Source organism: Cyprinus carpio, chromosome B11 (genome assembly GCF_018340385.1).
Source record: "Cyprinus carpio isolate SPL01 chromosome B11, ASM1834038v1, whole genome shotgun sequence".
In the NCBI taxonomy this organism is placed as follows: domain Eukaryota; kingdom Metazoa; phylum Chordata; class Actinopteri; order Cypriniformes; family Cyprinidae; genus Cyprinus; species Cyprinus carpio.
In genome coordinates this window covers 16,271,427-16,296,488 of record NC_056607.1, presented here as the reverse complement: position 1 = coordinate 16,296,488, position 25,062 = coordinate 16,271,427, and the positions used below count along the sequence as shown (strand labels likewise).

Below are 25,062 nucleotides of genomic sequence, written 5' to 3'. Positions count from 1 at the left end.
ATATATATGTGATATATTATCTACATTATTTGTGGAGATTTTTTTCCAGAGTATCTTAGCAATTTTCTGAAAGCGAGAACAGCTGTAGATAGAGAACACTGGTCAGTGAAGGGCCTGTCCATACAGTCTCCACTCTGACCTTTGCGTAACCAGCCCAGAGAGCAGATCAATGAATGAGCGCTGCCGCTATAATGAGATCAAGCAGGAACCAATGTGCTGGGGGAAAGATGTGAGTAGAGAAGGCATCTGTGATGTGTCTGTAATAAATAAGGGCTGTGAAATGGGAGGAGAGGGAAAGATGAAGGTGAATATTGAGTGGGTTTAATCAACATACCCAGAGTTCATCAGCACTAACACATTTCACACGCTTTGTTGGATATGGGCACAGCGCCACATACAAATAGATTATCAGCACCATAGGAAGCCAAGTGAGTCTGAAGGGCACACAACTCAAACACCAGGATGATATTGCTAATTTTTCCCCAAATGACGATGCTTTGTGTTTTAAAGAGTCCACTCCATTAGGCTTTTATTCACTATTAGGGTTTCCCCAGCCGCCGGATTAGACGGAGTGCTGTCAATGATTTCCCATTGACAGCTGTGTGTGTATGATGAAGGGTTTGAGAGTGAGAGAGAGAGAGAGGAAATCCATTTGTAGGCATTGTAAGGTATGTGCGCAACTGGACTAGAGAACATATTTAGATTATTAGAGTAAAGCACTCATGAGAGAGAAAAAGTTTTCCCTGAGGAGGTTAGTTTTAAATAACTATTTTTAGCTGATGTGACCAATAAAAATTACTTTTGTTTGTGTAATGTAATGATTTAGACTTATTAAATACATTGACTGATTAAAATCAAACCATTTTAAAGTGTTACCACTTAAATGATTTTATTTTTACTTGACAAAGCAATTTTTATAGTGATGCTTTGTCATTTTAATTACATCTAAATTGAATATGTCTGTCCAAAAATTACAGAGCAAATTATAAAGTGCAATAGTCGAAAGTGAAAACACAATTATTATTTTTTTCTGTAGGGAAACTGATTTTTAACAATAACTTATAAAGCTTTAAAGACAAACCTACTGTACTGTGAACTATGAGGTTGCTAATTGATTGTATGCTTTTGTTGAAGCTGTCCGCTTGCATTATTTCAACTAATATATATATATATATATATATATATATATATATATATATATATATATATATATATATATATATATATATATATATATATATATATATATATATATATATATATATATATATATATATATATATAAAAACAACAACACTTTAAGAGCTGAATTTGTGGCAAAAAACAACAACAACAAACAAACAAAAAAACTTACCCATAATGCTGCTGCACAGAAAATTCCAACACTCAGAATATTGTTGTGAGCAATTAACACTAAAGAAAACTTGCATGAAGCAATGCAAATGACATAAATGAGGCGGTCTCACTATGCTGTAAAAATACTTGAATATTTGTTGATATATTGTTTTGAAAGGTAGCAAGGACATTGTTTTTGTTTTCTTTACACACAAAAGGTATTCTCGTAGCTCCATAAAATTAAGGCTGAACAACTGACAACTATTTTTAACAATGTCCTTGCTACCTTTCTGGGCCTTAAATGTGATTGTTGCATTGCTGCCTATTCAGGGTCAGAAAGCTCTTGGACTTCTTAATTTGTGTTCTATAGATAAACAAAGGTATTACAGGTTTGGAATGACACAAGGGTGAGTAATTAATGACAGTTTTTAGTGGCAGCTCGTGGGTTTTAAAATAGAGGAGGCATACTATTGGTCTGGGGATCCCTGCCGATTATTATTATTATTTGCACATACAGCAAGATAAAATAACTTCACTTACCTGGTCTGTCACTTGAAGCAAACATCCATCCCTTCTTAAAAGTCTGTGTTAAAAGAGAGCTGCCTGTTGTGCCATTTAATTAAACCGACTGCTGTAGCCTATATCCATCTTAGGCATGTTCTCCCTTTATTTTTAATTTGTATATACTGTTTGAATGACAGCTTGGTAAATCTGTTGGCAATCAAATATTCAATATTAAGTAATTATTAAGTACTTGGTACATTATCATCGCAGCACGAGACATTCAAACTAATATCATGCAATTTACATCTCTATGATGATTGGTTGATATCAGAAGGGATGCTAGCCTCCCTTGCGAGGTTTCTTTTCTCAACACTCCTCATCACTGAAAGTGAACTCTTGATGCTGATTGGCTCAGTTTTTTTTTTTTTTTACCAAAGGAGGCACGAGAGCTCAGCTCTCCCCAGGCCTCCCCCTTTCCTTCTCTATCATTTAGCAGTTGTGATTACTTCAGCAGATTTGGCACATTCAGAATAGAAAAGCGGAGCTTTCCAACTTCAGTACCATGTTATGGTATTACAGCTGTGAAATTACAAACAAAAATACACATTCTGAGACCTGAACTGAAATAAATTGTTAATTTTATTAATATTAATTCGACCTCCTCCCGTTTTCACCTCAAAATTTTGGGGAAGCTGTGCCTCCCATGCCTCCTCTGACGAGCCACCACTGACAGAATTTAAATTTTTGGGTGTACTATCCCTTTAATGATATACTAGCTAGTAGCAAGGTGGTTCTCTGATTAATTCATTCCTTTAATGACAACCATATTATAATTGTATAATAAAACACATAAACACACACATTTAAAATAGCCTACATGACTTTCCATAACAGCCACATACAGACAATACCTCAATATAGATCCCAATCCTAACCAAATCTGCGTATAAACTGACGTCAATGTTAGTAACTATTACTCCCAAGTCCTTTTAGAACACTAATCCAAATAATGTTAATGTATTCATTAGACGTATCTGCTGCAGTACGAAGAGAGAGCTCAGGGTGCGATTTGTGAAAAAAACAGAGGGGGGGATGCTTTTGAAAAATTTTATGAACTGTTTTTAATACGACGAAAATTGTATTTAGTGTGATCTCAGTTTAATTAAAACATTGTAAGCCTACGTTAGGCCTATTAATTGTAATGATTTAATGTCCACGGTTATTCAAACAACAAATTACATAGAGAAAGCGAGCAAAGAACACAACGGAGCTTTTTGAAACTCCGAATCAGTTAAACCATTGCGTCGCAAAATGATTCACTGTTTCGAAGCGCTCCAATCGGATCGCGTATCGCGAATCATTTGATTCAGATCTGGACGTCAGAGCGTGTATCGCGCATAGACAGACAGTAAGGTATCGCGAATCATTTGATTCAGATCGGGACTTCAAAGCGTGTATCGCGAATCATTTGATTCAGATCGGGACGTCAGAGCGGGTTTGCATGATGTTTTTATCCCCACCGGGGATAAAAAGTTATTCAGCAGAGGCAGGGTCTGCTGCAGTACGAAGAGAGAGCTTATACTGATAACCAACAGTACAAAGAGAGACTCATGTATGTCATGTTAATGTATTCATTAGACGTATCTGCTGCAGTACGAAGAGAGAGCTGATTATGGAACCTACCAGGCTAGTTTGTCACTTTGTATCTCTTTGTCTCACTCAAGCAGTTAGGAGTCACGCCTGTAGGAAGGGCCTCATGTGTGACAGCTTTCCAGACACCATGTCAGTTTAACTCCAGGGGGACGTGGCCAGACAGCCCCGGCAGCCAGTATTCCGCTCTCAGCGGATTGCTTATTTACAAAACACCCTGTTAGAATGTTGATGAACACTGCGCTCTCACGCCTGCTCACTACTGACCCCTGTAGCCCAGTGGTTTAGGTTAGTAGTAGAGTGGGGCAAGAGGAAAATACTGCTGATGATTGATTGGCATAACAGGAATAGTCTGATGTTTAGTAACTCAAAAGCAGTTGGTTTACATCAATAAATGCATGAAATTATTTTTTGATTTTGCTAAATTTCTCCTTTTGTGTTACAAGTCATTCCGGTTTGGAATGACATGGAGGTGAGTAAATGATAACAGAATTTTTTATTTATTTTATCTATTTATTTATTTTTGTGAAATATCACTTAAATTGTCAAACACAAATAAATATAATGAAATATAATAAAAAATAATAAATTTATGATATAACAAATGAAAGAAATATAATGCACTGCTTTAAAAAAAGATTCTGTTGCAACATCTAAAAACGTACAATCTTTAAAAGAAAAAAAATCCCCTGAGGATTTACAGAAAAAGAGGCAGTTTGGATTAAAGTCTTCCACTCTTATAATACTTGAGAATTTAATGTTTAAAGAAATACAAAAGACACAAGAGAGATTTAACCTTGATACATATTTAAATGTCATTTACAAGTAGTTGTTAAGTTTGGTTACATACATATTATGCAGAATTTCTGTAGTCTTAAGTTATTTCAGTTGTAGAATGCAGTTCTCACTCCTGTAAATGATGTGTGTGTGCAGAAAAATATTAAGCACTAAAAAGTGAATTGACACCCGAATTTAGCAGCAGCGTGTATATGGCCTCAGAGCCTAATCCCATTCTGTAAGTGTAAAGCTTGATTTATGAGAACAGTTCCTGAAAAGTTTAGGTAGTCACAACCAAATGTCCAATACATCTGCATACAAACTAAGTTGTTAATGTAGTACCACTGTGAATGGAAAAAAATCTAGAAAAACAGAAAAGGTAATAGTTATTTTCTATCAGTACATTATCCGTCAAGTTTATGGGCATTTCCTTTAATGAGATTTTTCTGGAGGACACAAGGGTGTTGCAGAGACAAAATAGACTGTTAGTTACAAACAGGCTATGAAAGAATGCTGGAAAATGGGATATGCTAGAAAGGACCAACTGAATTTTGGGATAATAGAAAAAATATCCACAGAGGGTGTGCCACTCTCATTTAGACATTGACAGATCATTTGAGATGACACTATTTTAGAAACAGCTGAGGTTATTGCTTGTAGTTAGCTACTCATAATTGGGAAAGATTTTCATGTTTGCTTCCAAAAACAACTCTGGACGAAAGGTCCAGAAAGTACTCGATTTACTGCAGTTCTGTCAGTGAGATGATGTAAGCAACCTTAGTACAGTTACTGGAAGACTTCAGGCTTAAATGCCAGGGGAATGGTGGGTCAGAAAACCAGGAACTATATGGTTTGCAATTTTATCTCTCTTGAGCTGACAGGTGAAAATGTAGCTGAAACAGTAGCTGAAACTGTAGAGGTAAGAAGAGAGACTGAGTGCATTCAGGGTACTGTTTTCCTGATGTTCAGCGTGATTGCTAGTGTCTTTTGCATGAAGATTTCCATTAGCATGGAATGCATGGTTATTTTCCAGGCTAGAATCTAATTCCAAAGTTAATAGAACTCAAATTCACCCATTCCTTTAATGTTACTTGGTGGACCATAGCGATTTCTCTTTGCCTCAGAAGCCCCAAGGACATTGGGTGGAGAATCTTCCAGACTTTTGTGTGGTTTTACACTCAGGGGAATGCAGACTGGGAAGCAGGGGAAGTTGAATGGATGGGTCAGATCTGTTAAGAGGCTGAGTGATGGCCTTGTCAGGTCCTCTGACTGTAATTATTGGATTACAGGCCAGTCACTGCCTTGCTAATAAACCAATGGCACTGTCACATTAATGATTATGGTGAAAAGGGTGGTACAGTGTCTTCATCTTGTTGTGTGCTTTGAAGAATTTGTATAGACATGCTAATATTAAAACATCTGCATGATAAATGGCACTGAAATAAAAACTAATGAATTACAACAAATAACATTTGGCAGATGTTTTTGTCCAAAGTGATTTACAGTGCATTCAAGGTATACATTCTATCAGTAGATTTCTAAACTAGTTTTATTTATTTATTTATTTAAAGATATATTAATTTGGGCTGTCAAAAGTAACATGTTATCTTAACCTATTTATTAAATATCATTTACACAGTGTGGAATCGATTTAAAGAATGTGCTTTGGGAACAATATTATTGTGAAAAGTGCTATGCAAATAAATATGAATTGAATTGTAAACACTTAAATTCAGGTTTCATTCTTTCCACTATTACATTATTATATGTTTACGGCTTTAATGCAGTGACAACACAAAAATGGTTGTTGTTTTTTTTAATTATAAAAATATAGCTGCATATATATTTTAGGAATTGATCATTTCATATGGAGCATCTTGTAACCTGCATGGATGTAGTACATTGCTAAAATTCGAAAGTACATGTTTAAAGTATTCAATTAAACACTGAATCATGAAACACAGAAATGCAAGAAATGCATCATTTAACACTTACAATTACGCTTCTACCGTCATTATCAGACACTCATGTTAAACTCATGCAATTTGTGGAAGAAATCTAGAGCAGGCACACCCATTATTAAAAACCCACAACCATTTTCAACTTCACATCAATGTGCTGATGGTGCGACAGAAACATATATTAACTGATGGTCTCTGACTGCCTGTCCTCTACACTCTCTCCTAGGCAGCCCTCCAGAAGTCATATCTGTGGGATCAGTTCTGTCACCACAACAGCTAACCGCTTTAGTAGCTAGCAGCCCTCCATCTGCAGTGTTTTATTCAGTGACCATCTCCTCATTGGCCATGCTGAAGTATAGATTAATTCAGTTAAATGCATCTCACAGTAAAGAAGCGCCTGGTGATGCTGATTACTAAGAGATAAAAGTCTTCAAAGCTTGCAGCACGGAAAGGATTCATAATGAATACTATAATATTCTGCAGAGATAAAATTGAGATGTGCACGTTTTATGTTTGACTACCCTTGATAAAAGAAAATGTCTTTTTGCAATCCTTTGAGACAGCGCATCTCAGGACCAAAGGAACAAATTAAGAATTTAACTGTGTTGTGTTTTTCACTAGATGAAAGATTCTATATAATTGTGCAATTAGCAAGCATGAATATATTTGTAAGTGCAGTGTCTCTTCTTGTTGTTTCTGTTGAGCAGCAGGTGAAAGTTTATGAACAAACCTGACAGGGTTCATAGAGATGAAATCTGTTTTGATCACAATCTCTCACCTGCTCAGTCATGCACTTGCTGGGAAACCATTTTGACATCAGACAGTGTGTACATGCCATGGATGTTCGCACACACAGCTTTAAGCAGCATCTTCTGGTGTTCGATAACTGTCAAACAGTCTGTCAGCCTCTGGCCAACACAGACCAAATTCTTGAGAAGTTATTGATGCACAGAGCATGCATCTCATCTTGTGGCTTATGAAGATCTACACACATATACATCAAGCTTCAAGCCACCCCTTTAGCTATTCAGTAGGTGTCAAGCACAACATCTGTAGTATTTTTACTATGCAACAGTTAGTTCTGATCCTCAAATTTGATTGGCTGAGTGGCACATAATCTATAAGGCTTAGGAAATGTGGCACTAGGCATGTCAAAATCATGGTTTGTTTCCTAAATTGGATTATACCTTGAATGCATGAAAGTGTCTGTTAAATGCATACATGTAATTGTGTCAATCATTCAGAATCCATTTGCATTAATCAACACTATCAAATAAATTAGCACCATGTCTAAACTGGCTACCTGACATTGTGTTATACAGCTCTGCAAACAAATTCTTATATACTGTAGTGTGTCCAATGCTTAATGCTCTTTTGATTAGGAAACTTGTCAATAATGTCCAATTACCAGAATTACGTTTTGTTCTCCTTTTTAAATGATTAAGAAATGAAAGAGAGAGATGGAGTAAGAGAGAGAGGCATTTCCCAATACTATCACATTGATCTTTTTGTTCCAGCCACAGACTGGATAACATCTCTGACTGGAGTCGATGAAATGATAAACCTTTCCTTTCTGAAGGTAAAGAGGATCATGTCATTCTCTGAGAAACTCAAATTAAAGGAGGGAGAGATGGTGGGAGAAGGCAGACAAACAGCTTGCTGTAAACCTTCCTGTCATCGTGTGAGTCTGATGATGATTGGACCACATTGTGCTTTCAAAGAAATGTTGATTCCATGCATAGACGGATCACCTGGGCAGATTTTTGGTTTATGTTAAAATGCAATATGATTTATTGTGTTTCTGGACACATGAAATCGATGTTCAAGATTTATTGAATGCCTTCTGAAAATAATATGTAACTCTCATATTTTCTACTGAATGCAAAGTTTTATTTGCAATGCTGTTTGAAGGGGCTTGGCTATTACGTTTATATATAAAAAAATGTATATTCAACCTACTACATACATTCAGTATCCACTGAGCGCAAACAGCTCTCAGAATGCATCGAAAATATCTTAATTTGTGTTCCGAAGATGAACGGAGGTCTTACGGGTTTGGAATGACATGAGGGTGAGTAATTAAGGACAAAATTTTCATTTTGGGGTGGAGTAACCCTTTAAAGGGGAATGATGCAAAATAACGCCAGCAGGGGTCACTCATAATTCAATACATATATAATAAAAAGTTAATTTAGCTGAAATACATATTAGAACAGTCTTAAAGCTATTGATGTTGTTGCTAAGGGAGTTTATCAGTGATACACAAAACTGCTAGGTGAAGCGGTAATAGCCGTGCTTTATCATGAATAAAACACAGCTGTTGACCAATCAGAATCAAGGACTGGAACTAATCGTTTTATAATTATATATACAGAAATCACAAGTTATATATATTTCATTATCATTTTAAGACTGCTACAATAAAAATGTAATAATTTCACTGAATTTTCATTTAATTAATTAAAAATCTAAATATAATTTGACTATATATAGCTATTTAGAATGGTACAGTATCCATATATACATACCACCTGGGTTAACATGATTAAAATTTACAGGGCTAGTCCAGCTATAGGATTCAGTTTAACACTTTTACCTAATTGGAATATGACCAATGTCTTATTAATATTGGAATATTCTTGTTCATGCAGTTCACTTTAAAATGCTTTAAAGTAAAATAGTAAGCAGCTCTTCTTGTGGCTATATGCTGGCTCAAACCTTCCCTTAAATGGTCAGGCAACATGCTTACTCTATACAACAATCAGTGGCTTTGAAAACAGATGTCTCCTCAGAGAAGGAGGAGAATGGCTAGTTGCCATACTTGGCTATGAAGGAGTGAAGGGGCAGCATGCTTTTGGATCAGGCTCACTCTGTCCCTCTTAATTTTTTCTACTCTTCCCATCCTGTTACTCTCTGGGGGAGTGAGTATCTTTTCAAAGGTTGGCCTCTGCTCACTGCATACCTCTACCACAAAAGGAAGAGCGAGTAGCAGGATCTTGTGGACGTTCGTAAGTTTCCATGCTTTTGAGACAGCTGTCTCCACACGAATTCGGTTTGTATTTATCATCCCAGACTTGACCCTTTTTTGTCAGTGAAATTTTGTGTTTGGCAAGGTATTGAGCAGCATTTTATTTTCAGGGGCATGCTAAGGGAAGAGGCATTACACCATTTTGAATTTATGTGACCAGAATCAGATGTCTACACATTTTGGCTCAGATTCAGATTCATAATGGATGTACAGTGACACTGGTACAAATGATGAGTGTTTTCATTTACCGAAGTGTTCTCATAAAACACAGAGTGGTGTAAAGAAAATGGCCTCAGAATTTATTTCCATCTCCATCTCTGTGCCACATTAAAGTGAACTACTGCTATATGTGCTTTAATTCACTGTTCTTTCTTTCTTTCTTTCTTTCTTTCTTTCTTTCTTTCTTTCTTTCTTTCTTTCTTTCTTTCTTTCTTTCTTTCTTTCTGTCAGCAGAACGTTCAGTTATTGATTGCACGCCCACTCCAGCCCTCCAGTGTTCCTGCCATACAGCTATTTCTCTCTGTTCGCTCTTACTCTCTCTCTTTCCCGTTAATATTTCTCATACTTTTAGTTTTCATCTGTTTCATTTTCCCTCCTCCTCCCTCCATCCTGCTACAGCTCAAACGTCACTCTGCTCTGCAGTAGAAACAATGCTTTGAAGTTTCAATGGTTTCTCCTCTCTTTTGTCTTTACGCTGATTAGGACCCAGCTGTCTATTATTCAGACATTTTGAATTTGAGTTTGAGGGCTGGCGTGTGCATCTTTGATTTAATCATTCAGTGGGGAGAATGGGGTAAAATATGACACCCCCTTAATCTAACGAACTGTGCATTATATTTTAGAAAGACTTTTCATACCCAGCAAACTTACATTATTGTATGTAACTAACTTCTTCTTCTGGTAGTCCATCGCATCCGATGATGACCTTCCTCCTCATTTGCGGTGTATCCTTTGATGACTAAAGAGCCCTATCCTTGATCCACAAATTTTGTTACAGGATGGACAAATAAATTCAGAATTTGTTGGGGCAGACATGACTGTTTGTCTCCTTAGTCTTTTTTGTTGTTTCCTTTTATTTCTCTCTGATTCCAGCTGCAGTATTCCTGCATGACAGAGCTGCCTCCAGGTGGTGTGATTTGCTGCTAATTCTTCCAGGCATGAGGGATTAATTTGGCACTTCCTTAACGATGTTTTAAGATGGTCTTTATATCGCTTTTTCGGACCCCCTGAGGAACAGCGGCCCTGATGGAGCTAACCATAAAGGATTAGACGTGCCAAACGATCTTGAGGTAGCCTAATAACGTGCCCAAGCCAGTGTAACTGATGCTCAGTGATTGTGGCTTCCATGCTCTTACAGTTTGTCCTGGCAAGCACTTCAAAATGGGGTATGTGGTTGTAGCATGTAATCCCCAAAATTAGCTGCAAACACCCTATATGGAAACGCTCCAGCAACCTTAGGTGGCGGCTATATATAACCCAGGTTTCACAGCTGTAAAGAAGATTAGTAATGCAAACAGCTTTATAGATGGTAACTTTAGTAAGCAATTGAAGGTGCTTATTTTGAAAGACCTTATGTCAAAGTCTGCCAAAGGCTACAGAGCCTTGCTTTATCCAATTTTCAGTTTTATCATCGAGATTGCAGTCCTGTGATACAATGCTGCACAGATACTTAAAGAATGGCACTATTGCAGGTGGTTGTTTTTCTATTGTAAAAACAGGCATAGTGGGTGGAGAGCTGAGCTTCCATTGACATATCACTTCAGTTTTAGCAGTATTGACTGACAAACCTAATCTGCTGTATGTCTTCGCAGCAGCAACAAGGATAGTTTGCAGGTCTTCTGGTGTATGTGTCATTGGCATACTGCAACTCAAGAACCTGCATTGCTGAGACCTTGGTAAAGGTCTGGAACCTTCAGATATTAAAAAGGTTTCCATCCAGCCTGAAGTCAACAGTGATCCCACTGCTGCCTTCAAGTTTATCATGCAGGAGCTTTGTGACACATTGGAGGTAGATGTTAAAAACGTCCTTTGGGAACTAAGTCCTAACATTCTAGGAATATTCTTATTAGGTTTTTATTTTTAACATTTCCAGAACATTCTGGGATCCAAAATTAGTTAGCTGGGTATACAGATGCAAACAAGAAAAGCAATCAGTATTGTTATGCAAAGAATATTCATTTGCATGTCAAAGTGCATTTTCTACTTGGCAGGTAAAGTAAATTTTATGTAAAAGCAAATTTATCCAAGTCTAAAAAAATAGTTTATACATGTTGCTGAGTTTCCACTATACTCAAGTGGAATATAGTATAGTACATATACTACATGTATAGTATAGTATAGTATAGTATAGTATAGTATAGTATAGTATAGTATAGTATAGTATAGTATAGTATAGCATAGCATAGCATAGCATAGCACAGTATAGTATAATTTAGTATAGTATAGAATAGTATAGTATAGCACAGCATAGCACAGTATAGTATAATTTAGCATAGCACAGTACAGTATAATATAGTATAGTATAGCATAGCACAGTATAGTATAGCATAGCAAAGCATAGCATAGTATAAAGTGGAGTATAATATATCCAAAATACTCAAGAATACTGAATATTAACCTTTTGGTTTATGAAAATGCAAATGAATTAGATAGCCTAATTAATATTACAAAAACTATTAATTAGCAATTTACATTAGTAACTGTTTACCCACACATTTATGTGCATACTTTTAATTAAAATTGAAAAAGTTACATGGGGATTGATTCGGCTTACCTGTTGACATAACTTACACCAAATATTTACACTTTTCAGTTTCAAAAATGGTTTACTTGGCAAGTAAAGTGTATTTTTTTTGTTTGTTTTTTTTCAGTTCTAAAAAAATGTTATATATGTTGGTGAATGTTCAAAATATAAAATACTGGCTAATTATTTGGCTCAGTATTAGTCAGCAATTATTAAAAACTTGAATGCTGTGCTTTGAGGTAAGATGTGCTTTTTTTTTAAACAAAAATAAAATAATATTTATTTTTGTTGATTAATGAAATAAAAATTTATTTACTTTATTCAAGTATATTGAATATTAAACCTTTAATGTGAAGCAAATTAATGTTATAAGTAAACATCCCAAAAATATAACTGGTGTATTCGTTTTGTCTCTCTATGTCTCTCACTTAAAAAATAAGTGGCACACAGTGTTGCCAAGTCTGCGGTTTTCCCATAGAATTGGGCTACTTTGTTTTTCATGTCCACGGGTTGAAGCTACCCCAATATTGTGATATTTAGTCTCTGGAAAGCCAATTTTACCAGCTGGAAACCCCGACAAAAATGTACTTTACCCCCCAGAAAGCACCCCTCAAAACACAACCCCACGAAACACTATTGGGCTAATCCTGAGTAGTAATTGGGCGGGTTTTGTTGTGAAAACCTTGCAACCCTGGTGGCACATCTTACCCCGCTCTCCCTTATATTAACTGCATGGACAGTGGCGCCCCCAGAAAATTTTAATAGGGGTGGCCAGATGAGGCCACAGTAAATCTTGGGGTGGCACATCAAAAAATAAATAAATAAATAAAGGGTTTGCAATATTGACAAAAAAATGATATCTCTGTGATTTCTGGGATTTTATCGATAACGAAAATTAACAATATTTTGCTGTGTGTGTTATTGTGCTGATATCTTATTTCTAAGTGTGCTGACAGCTGAGGCTTTTTTTTTTTTTTTTTTACAAACCTTTACGCCATTTTTTTCTAAAAGTGTGCACCATCTTTTAAGTCAGACACTTGCATTTGGGCTGTTACCAAGCAAATGCAATCAGTATCAACAAAATTGATCTTTGCAATACAGAGAAAACAGAAAACTGCATCTGAAGTGCCATTTAGATGTTTTTACACACTGTTTAATGGAGCTCTCAGGGACATGGAATACTTTAACCTGGAGTTACAAATTAATAAATAATGTTTTGATATTTTAAAACATAAAACATTGAAAACTGATGTTTGAAATTGTTTAAAAAATGAAATGGTACCTTAAATGTGTAATTAAAACAGCCAGTAGGTGTCAGCGAGTCACTGTTAATAAGTGAGTCGTTGTGATTGAACCGAATCATTTAAACGGTTGATTCATTCAGGAACGAAACACTATCATGTTGCTCAGAGACGCAAAACAGTGGCTGTGTTTGGAATGATTTTTGTTTTTAGAAATAGAGCGCAAAAACTGAATATGTTGTCTAAAACGTAAAACTCTTGATATTAACTTCTTGTTTATGTTGTATAAAATCAATGTCACATTTGCAATTATGCAGACTTCTGGAGAAAAACGTCACTCTTCGTGTGATAGTAACTATATTAAATGATATATAAAATTATATAGATCTAAAATTAATAGATTTAAAATAGATTTAAATTAATAGTAGCCACTGCAAATCATCCTAGGGGTGGCCACAGGGGTGGCCAGAGTTTATACTGGCCACCCCTTGGGGGCGCCCCTGTGCATGGAGTGACCCTGCTTAATAGAATGCAAACTACTTCCCTCAGAGATTCAGATATCACAGCAATGAGTGAGTTTGTCTGCATGTGGGAGGCTGGAGAGAGCATTTGTGTGTGTGTGTATATCTGTATATATCTTTGTGTGTGTGTGTGTGTGTGTGTGTGTGTGTGTGTGTGTGTGTGTGTGTGTGTGTGTGTCTTGTTCAGGTGGGGGCTCGACTCAATTATTTGATGGCTCTGGGCGGCTGAAAGGAGGATGGATGCGTGTTTTAAACATTCCTCTTGCCTTAGACCCTCTCCTCACCAACTACCTACACAAACACACAAACACGGACTGCTGATATATACACCCCCACTGCATATGCACCTATCTGTGGCCCCTCCCTTCCCTGAATTATGTGGGAGAGAAGCCCGCAGGTCCTTTCAGTGATGAGATCAATGGATGAGCTCAGGCAGAATGCAAGGTCACCTTCATGGACCCAGCGCAGAGCGGGAGAGAAACAGAGAGACGGCGATGTAGAATCCGTGACATTAAAGCAGGTGCACGCTTAGCCCTTGTCGCAGCAACCCGATTTGTTTTCAAAATCATTGTTTACAAAAGCGCTTTATTTCTTTGCTTTCTCATCACAGACACTCCTGCTTTTCTTGTACCAATTAGTCGTTGGTAGTGTTTGGGCTTCAAACACCCCTTCCCTCCCTCACCGTAAACGTTCCTGCAGCCGCAGGGAAGGGATCGAGTTTTCTCTCTTTATTCATCAAGTGAGTCACTGGCAGCGGCTGCCTGGAAGAGGTTAAAAAAAGAGTTATATGTGACAGAGGAGAGAAGGGATGATATAAGCCCTCGTGAAAGCAAATAACAATGGGAGGATTATTCGGGTGAGGAGAATTGAGCAAAAAAAAAAAAAAAAAAAAAGCAGAGGAGAGGAGAAGGAGAAACTGTACTGATCGTAAAGCTTGTCCGTGCTGGGAGATTAGCAGCGCTTAGCCTCGCTCTCTATCTCTCTCTATCACTGATGGACTGCAGACCAGTGGCTTTCAACTAGTGGGCTGTGAACCAAAAATGGGTCGTGGGCTTGTTCTGACAGAGTTATGAATAGCAGGGGATCTGAATGCAATAGAAACGGTTTCAATATATTTTGTTTTTGATGTCAAAGGCCACAAATTTATCTCTCGCTTTTAGAAGCTATACCCAAATTATACAGATACCGACATGAACAGGTAGCATAACATACCTTCATCCTCAAACCATGAGCAAAATGACATGTGAATGATATAAAGCTATGAAGACAATCCTGTCCAGTTTTTCATAAGGAAATAATGGGGCCTGAACACTGCAATCTTTAAAAAATGAATACTATAACAATAATTTATCGAAAATACAGTTTTCCCATTTATGCTGTTTTTTTATGCATGCACAAAATTGTTCATTTAAAGGGACAGTTTACCAGAAAATGAAAATTCTGTAACCATTTACACACCCTCATGTTGTTCAATGTTTTTTTTTTTTCTTTTTTTTGGTGAACAATTTTTAACTGTTTAGTATATTTTATGTTGGGCCTATTCATGGTAATTTTAAAGGAAAATATTGGGTTCAATTCAAGTTAAACTCAGTCTACAACATTTGTGGCATAATGTTGATCACAATAATTTCTACTCAAAAATCAAGATTACAGTGAGACATTTAAAATGGAAGTGAAATGTATGGAAGCAGATTAGTCTCAAATATAATTCACGCAAAAAACACGATTCACACATGCGTAGACAATTTCACATGCATGAAACCTAATTCACGTACACACAAAAAAAATTCACGTGCGTGAAAAAAAAAATATATATTCACAAAAAGCAATTCACATGCGCAAAATAAAATTATATATTCATAAAATACATTTCACAAATGCAAAACACAATTCGTAGATATACAACTGTGCACAAAAACCTTTGAATGTTTAAAATGTACAAGTGTCTGAATGTACAAATCGTCATTTACTACGAATCCACTCGGATTTGTGTGTGTGTGTTTTTGAGACTTTCCTGGCAGAGCTCTCTTCCCAAAGGGGGTCTGTCGTACTCTTTAGCCAATCAGATGCGAGCTTACCATTCAACCAATCATATCATAAGCCACTGAGAGTGCATTCAGAAGCTCGCAGGCAATCGGGGAGACGTCAAGAGAGAAGCCCATAAAAGCCCTGGCGTTACATTTTAAAATACTATACAAAATAATTAATCAGAATACTTACTCCTGCTCACTCACGCCAAAGAACTCCCCGCTCAAGCTCGCCGTCTCTGCAAGATTAACGATGGCAGTTTGCACGCACAGCTACTAGAAGATTTACATCTGTCAGACAGGTTGCTGACGTCATCAAGCTTAGTTTGAGTCTGCGCATCAGAAACGGAAGTGCTAAAAATCGCTAAAAAATGGGCTTCACTTGTCTCAATTGAGTTCCAATTGGGTTGCTGTGTCCATTTCTTTTACTGTCTATGGGATTACTGATGTAAAGGCTTAATTTCCGTTCTAATTAATCATATTGCGCAAAAGGTGCGCAGAATTGTTCTCCTTGAATGCACTCTCAGTGGCTTATGATATGATTGGTTGAATGGTAAGCTCGCATCTGATTGGCTAAAGAGTACGACAGACCCACGTGGGAAGAGAGCTCTGCCAGGAAAGTCTCAAAAACACACACACACACAAATCCGAGTGGATTCGTAGTAAATGACGATTTGTACATTCAGACACTCATACATTTTAAACATTCATAGGTTTTTGTGCACAGTTGTATATCTACGAATTGTGTTTTGCATTCGTGAAATGTATTTTATGAATATATAATTTTATTTTGCGCATGTGAATTGCTTTTTGTGTGTACGTGAATTAGGTTTCATCCATGTGAAATTGTCTACGCATGTGTGAATCGTGTTTTTTGCGTGAATTATATTTATGGATATTATGGATGTTTTAGGATTTTAGAAGTCACACTGTCATGACTGTCATTACAAACAAGTTTGTAAAATTGGATAAAACTTCACAGAGAAAGTGTCAAGTGATTTCTTTATTTTTATTTTTTACACTAAAAATACATGCAGTTTACATCTTGGGGCTTTTTTAAACAGTATTTTAAAATTGCTTTGGCCTCATTTTGTAAATACATTATAAGGGCAGATATTTATTTTTGTCTTTATTTTTAAATGCAGGACAAGTTGTTTTTTTTTTTCATGGTAATCAATATTATTATACATATGCTGCAAATTGACCTTAACTTGTACTGAACCTGGAATATTACCTAAATTACTGTTTGATTTTAAGGACAGTTTTGTTTAATTTTGTGCAAAAAAAAAAAAAAAAAAATATGTTGTTATTTTGCCAGTTTGCCTATTTGTAAGGTGTACTTATAAAGAAACAAACCATTTGAGACCTACCGCTGTTGATCTCAGTGCCATGAAAGAGAGCCAAACTTTTTAATTTAATATATGGACAGATATCTGGGCTTCGTTCAAAATGTTAAATGGATCTGTGTGGGATGTTTGCAGTGAAGACCTGTGCGACACTTTGTCCAATTGGACATCGCGCTTATGGCATAGCTTTAAAGCTGAAAGAATGAGCTCACACATTTTGGTGTGTGAAAACCTGTTCATTCTCATGGGATTACATTTGTTATGTCTTTACAGGTGCTTAACATCCAGTGCAAATAATCTAGGAGTATCTTTACATTGTGCTCATGGGTAAATGTCAAACTATAAATATGTGACAGTTGCTAAGTAACCTCAGAAACCACCTGCAGTGGTACATGAACGAATTGATTTAAAAATAGATGCAGCTGAGTTGTCACTGTATATACGTCCTGAAAACTGTTGAATGGGAAACAGAGATAGAGCAAATCAAGCAAACGTGCAGCATCATTAATAGAGAACAGTGCATTCTCAAAGACCATTAGCATCATTAGAGTCTAAGATTAAATGACAAAAAACACCTGACAGATGGAGCTGAGTGTTTATAGAAATGCAGAAATTTGTTACAGCATATGGAAAGTACTGTAGAATGGCGCCACATTGTGGTGAAAACTGAAAATCAGTTGTAGTTGTACACTGAAAAAAAAAATGTTTCATTCATCCAATTAAAAAAATTTAGGGTAGTGATTCACATCTATATTTTTTAATTTGAGCCAATGAAAAATAAATAACTTGGCCTAAGGGCAAGTTTACTACATCAGAAAGGTCATGCACATAGAGCTGGCTGTGTGACGCAAATGTCAAAATGCATTAGTTTAAATCAAGTGCTATGGCAAAAGTATTTTGTGGTGATAGAACTGCGCACAGTCTCTATTTATTGATAATCTTTATTGCCATAGAGTTCCTGTGGCTCAGTGTTAGAGCATTGCATTAGCAGTGCAAAAGGTTGTGGGTTTGATTCCCAGCAAATGTACATACTGGTAAAAAAAAATGTATAGCTTGAATGCACTGTGAGTTGCTTTGGATAAATGCATAAGTGTAAGTAATCTGCCCTGTACTCATAATTTGTGTAAAAGGAAAGTTGGAGTTTTACTGCCTCTAGTGTTCATTTCAGCTGGAAACAGCAGTGAATTTGATGTATAACTATGTTTTTTGGAGTTTTGTAGGTAAAGGTTGAAATAGTTAAACTGATTTATACATGACTAATGAATTGACTATTTTACCACATATTTGTGTGTGCTACTTATTTATGGTTATCTGACTAACAGTTCATTAGCTTAGCAACATTCTAACTGCAAACACTGTTAAAATCAACTGAGTTGTGTCTCCTGTTTTTGCAGTGTTGCTGCCTATGACGGTTGCAAATAAGTCACTTATTTTGTCTTTTCATTTAGGATTATGCCTATGGTAGCTCACTGGATTTTGAAATAGAGCCTTGGACTGTACTTGGACTGTAATGAGTGCAGTGTCACTAAATGCCGACCTAGCGTGACTGGCTAAATAAGAACTAACTTGGAATTTAAAAGATAGATATTGATTGCCTAGACATTGATATGTTGAAGTATTTGATCTTTTTGCTCCAAATTATTTTGCTGTGGTCACAGAGGAGTGTTGAAGTTCAGAAAATACACACATACACACACAGACTGCGGAAAATAGGGGGACGCTGTCCTAGACTGGAGTTCCTATAGGTAGTCGTGGTAAGCAGACATAAGCATTGGCGTAAAGATTGATGTCCACAGGGTTGCCGTCAAGCCTGATGTCCTCCAGGGCTTTCCGTATGTAGTTTATGTCGTGGGTGTTGCAGAAAGTATCTTGGCCTATGCTCTGTATATTGTTGTTCTGGAGGAAGAGAGAGAGAGAGAAGCAGCATTAAATCTGAGGATATTATTTGTTAGAGTAGTGAGAGTAGCAGGAGTTTTTTTTACCTGCAGGTGGAGCACTCGTAGGCTCTCAGGGAGGGGTACAGGAATGTCGTCTAACTTGTTATTTGACAGGTACAGGAACTGAAGTTCCTTCATCTTCTACTCAGGAGAGGAAATGAACACAAACAAGATAAGATTATCAAGTTCCATGTGCTGTTTGTAATTTGTCATTGGAAACGTAATTATTTGGTGAGGATAAAAAAATGAAATAAATAAAAAAAGGCATAATGTCATGGTTTGTTTTTAGAGAATGTATCTCCAATATAAGCAAATTATGGTTTAATACATTGGCAGGTTTTTTTTTTTTTTTTGGTGTTTTTTTTTTGCCAGTACAGACAAAATTGGCGCGTACACTCTACTTATACACTTGTACAAATGAGTTTAAAAATAGTTTTTTTTTTGTTGTTGTTGTTGTTGTTTTGCTCTTAAAGCAGAATGAAAATTACCAATCAAATGTTTTTATTTTTTTTTATTTTTTTTACTTTTATTCAGCAAGGATGCATTAAATTGATAAAAAGTGACAGCAAAAGACATTTATAATTTATATATAAATGTTCAAATCTTCTATCCCTCAAATAATCCTAAAAATGCATCACAATTTCTACAAAAATGTTAAACATTGATAATAATAAGAAATGTTTCTTGAGCACCAAATCAGCATATTAGAATGGTTTCTAAAAAAATTCTTACCAACCCCAAACTTTTGAATGGTTGTGTACATACCATAAAGGCCTCTGCATGCATGCCTGAACTCCTCAGCTGGTTATTGCGAACATCAATGTGTTTGAGGGTAGCTGGGAGTTCTGGAAGGCCCTGGATGTTGTTATCAGCCAATATGAGATCCTGAAGCTGAAGCATTGAACCAAAAGCATCCTCGTTCACTTTACTGATCTGGTTTCCACTCAGGTCGATCCTTTTTAGCTGATCTGAGAACAGCATTAAATGCAGTTTTCTGTAATTCCATTGTATTCATAATACAATTAAGTCTTAAATCTAGATTATTCATTAGCTAACTATCTATGCATTTTATTCCTGATGTAAACTGTGTAATACAACATGTGTTTGAAAAACCACATTTGTATTTGCAAGAAAGAAGTCTCTTCGAGTCTTACTGAGATTGATGAAGTCTGTGGCCCTGATCTCCGTGATCTTGTTGAAGCGAGCGTAGAAGTGTGTGGTTTCTTTAGGGAGAGGGGGAATCTGATTCAGATCTGAGTCATCACAGTACACACTGCCACTGATACACACACACAGCAGGCAGGAGGGCATGCCTGCAGTAGAGAGGGAGAAAGGAACTTATTATGATGGTTTACACCACTAGAGGGCGAAGATTCGCAATAGAAAACACAACATTTTTATCTCTTTCAAACCAATTATTCATCTACCTAAGCCTGTGTCAGGCCCAAACAGGCCCGGACCATGGAAGTCTAGAGTGGAAGGGACAACTGACTTTGTCGGACGGGGCGGCAGTGTCACTTCCTCCACATAGTCCTCTGGAGGAACTATAGCAGGTGGCTGAGTGACTGCTGGAGGAGGAGCCAGCGTCCAAACCTCAGTCAGTGAGAAGAAACAGAGGTCAGACAAAATGAATTCACAAAACATAACAACATTCATAAACGTGTTCATAATGACTCTTTCTGAAAGGGATAGTTCACTCAAAAAACTACAAATTCTGTTATTGTTTACTCACCCGAAAATCTCTCCAAACCTGTATGACATTCTTTCTTATGTGGAGCACACAAGATGATATTTATTTTAAAAAAATGTCTCTACTTTTTTGTCTATACAACCAAAGTCATTGGGTTTAAAAGCTTGTTCTTCTGCCACACAACATATATGCCGTATAAATGAAAACATAAAATCGTAATATATTTCCGACTCTCAGAGCAGCTCTGGAAATGAAGTTCAGTTACTTTAAAAGTTAATTATCAATATTATGGTCAAATAAATACCAATATTGATACCTACTTGGAATATATGTTACTTTTTACTTGCTTTTCTTTTACTTATTTAATTTTATGGTGTTCCACCTAACATCCAAACTTTCTTCTTTTGAGCTCCGTGGAAGAAAGAAAGTCATACAGGTTTGGAACAGCATGGTGATGAGTAAATGACGACAGAATTGACAAACTGACAAAACTATTGAAACCTCCCCTCACCTCCTCATCCAGGCCTTCATAATCATATGTCTCTCCATACGTGTTTAGATTCCATGTGTCTGAGTCATCATAATTATCCAGGTCATATGGTCCAGGGCCCGAAGTAACTGGAGGGGCACTTAGACTGAAGCCCATCAGGGTCCAAACAAGGTACAGTGCCATCTATAGTAGACAAAGTGAATGATCTGTGTAGATGTACTTAGTACATCTTATTTCTTACTATCTGAAAAATGAGCTTTCATTTTGTGGTTTTGGCTATGTCCTCTTTTTTTCTCTCAGGGATTTTATGACTGTTTGCAGGAGCTCTTTGTCTACAGCCCTGTGTGCCTGTCACACCAGTGTTTGTTTAACCTTTAAGGTCATTCTTTCTGGCTGCCTAGACACGTAAATCTTTAATAGCTAGAAACATCATACATAATGACAGCATGCAAGTGCTTACACATTAGACCCTCCACGCATTTGAAAACATGAAGTTGTGTGGCTTGCCACATTCATCTATCAGACGGCTGTATTTGGATATGGAACGTGGCCTAACCAGAAGAGTTAAGTTGTAAAGAAGGCTGTTTGCTTTAGTTGCTGACAAGGATGTGCAAGCTAAAGTATGGGTTTTCTGCATATATATATCTTTATCAGTAAATCCTCTGGAGTCGCTCTGCGAAAAGAATCTAAATAACCTACCCAATATAACATAATAAATCCAAATCATGTGTCATCCTCCATACTGAATCAACACAGATGGAGTATATAATGTACATCTACATGGTTGTTAACGCTGTGCAATCAGGGGATGACACCAACCTCGTCTTCCCATAAACTCCTAACAGCTCCAGCCTGACAAATCAGTTTTCAGAGGTCTCCTGGGCCCATTCAATTATTCACACAACTCTGTTCTTAAATATTAAGAATGAGACCAGTTACCAAGAAGTCTTCACGCAGCAGGAAGGGGAAAAACAAACCTACCTTTGATGTTTGTCTGTGAACAGCCATGGCGCAAGAGTGGATCTTAGGGGAACAGTGGTATGGAAGCTGGCCCTGTGTTCTTCTGAGGTTTAAACAATGAATAACTCACTCAGGATTGAGGACACGAGCAGGTTAGGTGAGGGGGAGAAGTGGGAGCTCAGCTGGGGGATGGCCAGGTCAGTTTGCTCAGCTGTCACTAATTCTACCCCTATTAATAGTGTAGTCTCAAGACTCAGTCTGGTTTGGTAATTTACCACTTCCTACCGGCAGGTTGTTATCATCATGTGGTTTTCAGACATGTATCCTAGGGAGATGTAAGGATTCCTGTTTTTGGCACTATGTTTTATAATGTTTTGGTGTTCCAGAAGACCATTTCAAATTACTGGAAGCACCTTGAATTGTTTTGGGAGCGGCCAGTTCACCCTTGTGGTTTCCAGTCTATTCAAACCTACACTTTTTTAGACCTCTTAATATAATAGTGAGAACTGAGAAGAAAAATCTGTGTCCTAATTGTTTGACTCGATTTGACTGAATACCCTTTAAAGTCTGATTTCAACTAATGGACTTAATGTTATGTCATGCTGTATTAAGCAGGTCGGTGAGGTCAGCTGTTTGTGATTTGACTCGGACTGATGTCCAATAGCAAACTTAGTGGACGACCTTTGACATCGTCTGATTTTTTACTGGCGTCTGCCTGACGAGACACAAATAGGCACTCCTTCTAAATTCCTTTTTTTTTTTGAGAGAGAGAGAGATATTGCGTCACTTCGCAATTAGCAACTGTTTCAGATATCAGACATTCCTCTGCTAAATACTTTGTACAGATGACGAGGATTCGAGGAAGGAGCTCAGGAGGAAGCACTGAGGTGTTTTTGAAAGAAATGTCTTTTTTTTAACAAGGCTTTATCAAATATATAATAAAAATGGTATTATTGTGAAATATTCATGTCATTTAAACTATTTAATCCTTTCAACTATTTTCTAATTTAATATATTTTAACATGTAATTTATTTCTTTGATGACAAAGCTGAATTTTCAGCAGTCATTACTCCAGTCTGCAGCACCACATGATCCTTTATTAATTATTTATAAATACATTTTTAAATAATAATAAAAAAAAAATAGTTATTGTTTTTACTACAGATATCTGAATTAATTCAATCATCACTGCAGTAATATCTGTTGCCACAATACAGTGCAACATCAGTGTGCAATAAATTAAATCTTATATAATACTCGGGGAGGAAGAAAGTGTTCTTCTGTTAAGCTGACTGATTTTAATGACAGTTGTTAAGTTTTGATATCCACCTGCTGGGGGAGCAAGAGTGCTAAGCTGTTTGTCACATTATACAGCATTTCAGAAAATAGTTTCCATCAGCCACCTGAATAACATTAGTCAAGCCATGGAGGATGTATAAAATTACAGAAAGCTCAGTAGGATTCTTTCTAAGAATGGGGACGATATGGCCACTGTTGGAAACTGGCCTTGACTTTATAAAGAAGCATTTAGCTGCTGTAAGAACTATTTTAGTATTTAGTGTATAATGCTGCAATTTTAGAATGAAAGTCCATGTGTTGTTTTGGACAACTGGCAATTGAAACATTCTTTCAAATATTTTCTTTTGTGTTCCACATAATAAAGAGTGGTTTGGAATGACACAAGAGAGAATAAATGATTAATTTTTTACAATCCGTTTAAGAAATAATAACCCGGCAAGACATGACAAAGCAAACAAGAGTTGTTTCTACTGAGTAGTACTAATGGAAAAACAAGATTATTGAACAAGACACACCTGGGAACATGACACTGAACAGAAAAACATGACCAAATAGACACATGAATTTACTGTAAATACTCCACACCCCATTACAACTGGTTAAAAAAAAAAAAATTCTTTAAATTGTCTAACTACCAAAAAAATAAAAAATAAAATACCATACAGTCTTTTGATTTCGTTCAGATTTGTCCTCTGATTTATTTTGTTTTCTCTAGGTTCCACCATAGGTGAGTGTTCATTATTTATTTGCAGTGATTTATTCAGTCAGCAAATTCAAAAACATGTTTTTGTTCAAAAGGACCAAGCTAAAACTACATTCTTTCCTTTCAAAAATTAAATAATACCATCATCCAAGCCAAGTAAGTGAAAGTGTGGATTCTATTGGTAACAACAACCTCTGGGAAACAGTGCAGTTGGCTAGTAGGTAGGATTACTAAATAACCAGAGTTTTTGAGAGCATGACTAATTGCTCACTCCTTCATTAATGTTCTTGTGTAGCAGATAGTAATGATAAAATCAAACCGCTCTTGAACCTGGTGGGCTGAATGTCTGTGCATCCATAACCCAAGTTTAGAGAAAAAGAATGAAAACTGTTTCTAACCACAACAGCCTTAAAATGAAGGTATAGAGTATACAATTGAAAGTATACAGTTAACACGTTAAGGGCTTTTGTAGACACAATGTAGTATCTACTTACATGTTTTTCTTCACTGACTTGTGTATGTTTATTCTTATGAGCACACAACATGGTGTCTGTTGTTCTTTTGCCACCATGACAATGTTAAAAATTCACTTGATTTTCATACACATATAGCTTATGAGAATGGTTTATTTGTTTTTTGGGGAGACCATGTTCCAGAGTTTCTCTGTCTCTAAAATAGCCAGAGGGTATTGCAGATGATTTATGAATTGTGATATTACAACCAATCTGCAATAATGGTACACTATAATTATATGGTTGGCTTTACATTATTGACCGAAGTGGATAGATATCTCACTTTGACTGTTTTAGTGATGCATCACAATGGCAGAACATGATAAACAATGCGAGA

General features: G+C 36.6%; 2 protein-coding genes across 3 annotated transcripts in view; both read right to left on the bottom strand.

Moving 5' to 3' along the window:
• The window catches only part of LOC109060853 (plasma membrane calcium-transporting ATPase 2-like), a 119,842-nt gene extending 116,185 nt beyond the window's left edge, over nucleotides 1-3,657 (bottom strand). Inside the window, exon 1 of the mRNA XM_042734220.1 lies at nucleotides 3,523-3,657. The gene's annotated coding sequence lies outside the window, so the exon portion shown is untranslated. The remainder of the gene's footprint in view (nucleotides 1-3,522) is intronic.
• A 14,054-nt stretch (nucleotides 3,658-17,711) lies between these two features.
• On the bottom strand, nucleotides 17,712-22,402 carry LOC109060871 (epiphycan-like). 2 transcript variants are annotated; one of them, XM_042734218.1, is made up of 7 exons: nucleotides 22,232-22,402; nucleotides 21,272-21,433; nucleotides 20,498-20,669; nucleotides 20,225-20,383; nucleotides 19,836-20,038; nucleotides 19,116-19,211; nucleotides 17,712-19,029 (listed from the first exon to the last, which is right to left on the bottom strand). In XM_042734218.1, exons 1-7 carry the CDS (start codon nucleotides 22,256-22,258, stop codon nucleotides 18,859-18,861), a joined length of 990 nt encoding a protein of 329 aa, XP_042590152.1. In that variant the 5' UTR covers nucleotides 22,259-22,402; the 3' UTR covers nucleotides 17,712-18,858. The 2 variants fall into 2 exon arrangements, with proteins under 2 accessions (XP_042590152.1, XP_018933575.1); XM_019078030.2 differs by having other exon boundaries at nucleotides 20,498-20,663; nucleotides 22,232-22,399.
• Between the last annotated feature and the right edge of the window lie 2,660 nt (nucleotides 22,403-25,062).